This window comes from Penaeus monodon, chromosome 21 (assembly GCF_015228065.2).
Source record: "Penaeus monodon isolate SGIC_2016 chromosome 21, NSTDA_Pmon_1, whole genome shotgun sequence".
NCBI classification, from domain to species: domain Eukaryota; kingdom Metazoa; phylum Arthropoda; class Malacostraca; order Decapoda; family Penaeidae; genus Penaeus; species Penaeus monodon.
Genome location: NC_051406.1, coordinates 45785834 through 45786988, shown reverse-complemented (window position 1 = coordinate 45786988; position 1155 = coordinate 45785834). Strand labels below are relative to the sequence as shown.

General features: G+C 51.2%; 1 protein-coding gene across 1 annotated transcript in view; it reads left to right on the top strand.

Annotated features, from left to right (window-relative positions):
• The window catches only part of LOC119586538 (unconventional myosin-Ia-like), a 73617-nt gene that overhangs the window by 57299 nt on the left and 15163 nt on the right, over window positions 1-1155 (top strand). The window contains exons 9-10 of the mRNA XM_037935294.1: window positions 715-821; window positions 998-1145. Of these exons, the coding sequence (XP_037791222.1) occupies window positions 715-821; window positions 998-1145 (255 nt within the window). The remainder of the gene's footprint in view (window positions 1-714; window positions 822-997; window positions 1146-1155) is intronic.

Below are 1155 nucleotides of genomic sequence, written 5' to 3'. Positions count from 1 at the left end.
TCGGGGCCTCGGGCGCTCCCCTCGGGCGATTGACCCCGCGAGTCTTTAGGCCGCACAAAACACAAAACGGTGCCTGCGTCAAGTTAACTTGATGGTTGTTAATTTATATTTGCCTCTTGATTAGTGAAGAAAATTGAGTTTGGAAGAAGCACAGGAAATAATTTCAGGAAAGATACTCGTTTGTGATTTTCATTTCGCTGCCAGAGAATGATTGGCTCACACTTTGTCGGCCTGAACACGAGAATAGGTAATGCGCAGCGCTCGGTTACGGCCGCCTATAAGCATCTCCCAAAGCCTGTTGTATTCCGCTGTCTCCCTCGATCGCCGCTGAGAAATGTAAAGGTTTCAGCTATTCCTGGAGACGAAGAGAAGCACAGCTATGGCTTCCGCCGCCTTCCTCTGCGCTCGCTCTCTCGCGCCCGTCGTTCGATTTACGGGGAAATGTTCTCTTACATGGAGGCGAATGTGGTTCTCGTAACATTTATGCGATGCCCAAGCAACGTCACAGAAAATCCGCCAAGCTTCTCCCAAGCCATTACATTAACACATTTCATAATGCATATTTTCGGCGCTAACTCCTTCATAGAAATTCTTCGTCAAAATCAAGGCCTGAACTGCGTCGGTATCGGTTCTAGAATACGGCTACTTCATGAATTAGCTTCTGGCTCATTCAGTGTTGTGAATAAAGGTGTTTAACTGAGCGATTCTCCGCAGAGTCCCTGAAGCTGCAGAGGAACCTGGACAACTACAACCTGCTGCGCGCCCCCAGGCACTTCCCGACAGACGCGCTGGACGACCGCACAGAGTTCAACATCACCAAGGTCTGTTCGCCAGGCGGCCCTGCGCTGTCAGTCACTGACAACTATGTTTTTCACATTGGGATTTTGTTTTTATTTCATGTTGGTAATGCATTTATAAGATATCAGCGCAGTGCACGTAGAGCCTCTCCTCGGTGCCAGTGACGTGACCGCAGTTTCCTCCCCCCCCCCCCCCTCAGCGTGCCCTAGAAACCCTCGGCCTCGCCTACGAGGAGCAAATGGAGGTTTTCAAGCTCGTCGCAGTCGTGCTCAAGGTCGGCAACCTGACCTTCACGTCCGTCAACAACATCGACGGGACGGAGGGCTGCGCCAACGAGAATGAGTACGGTGAGTCTCA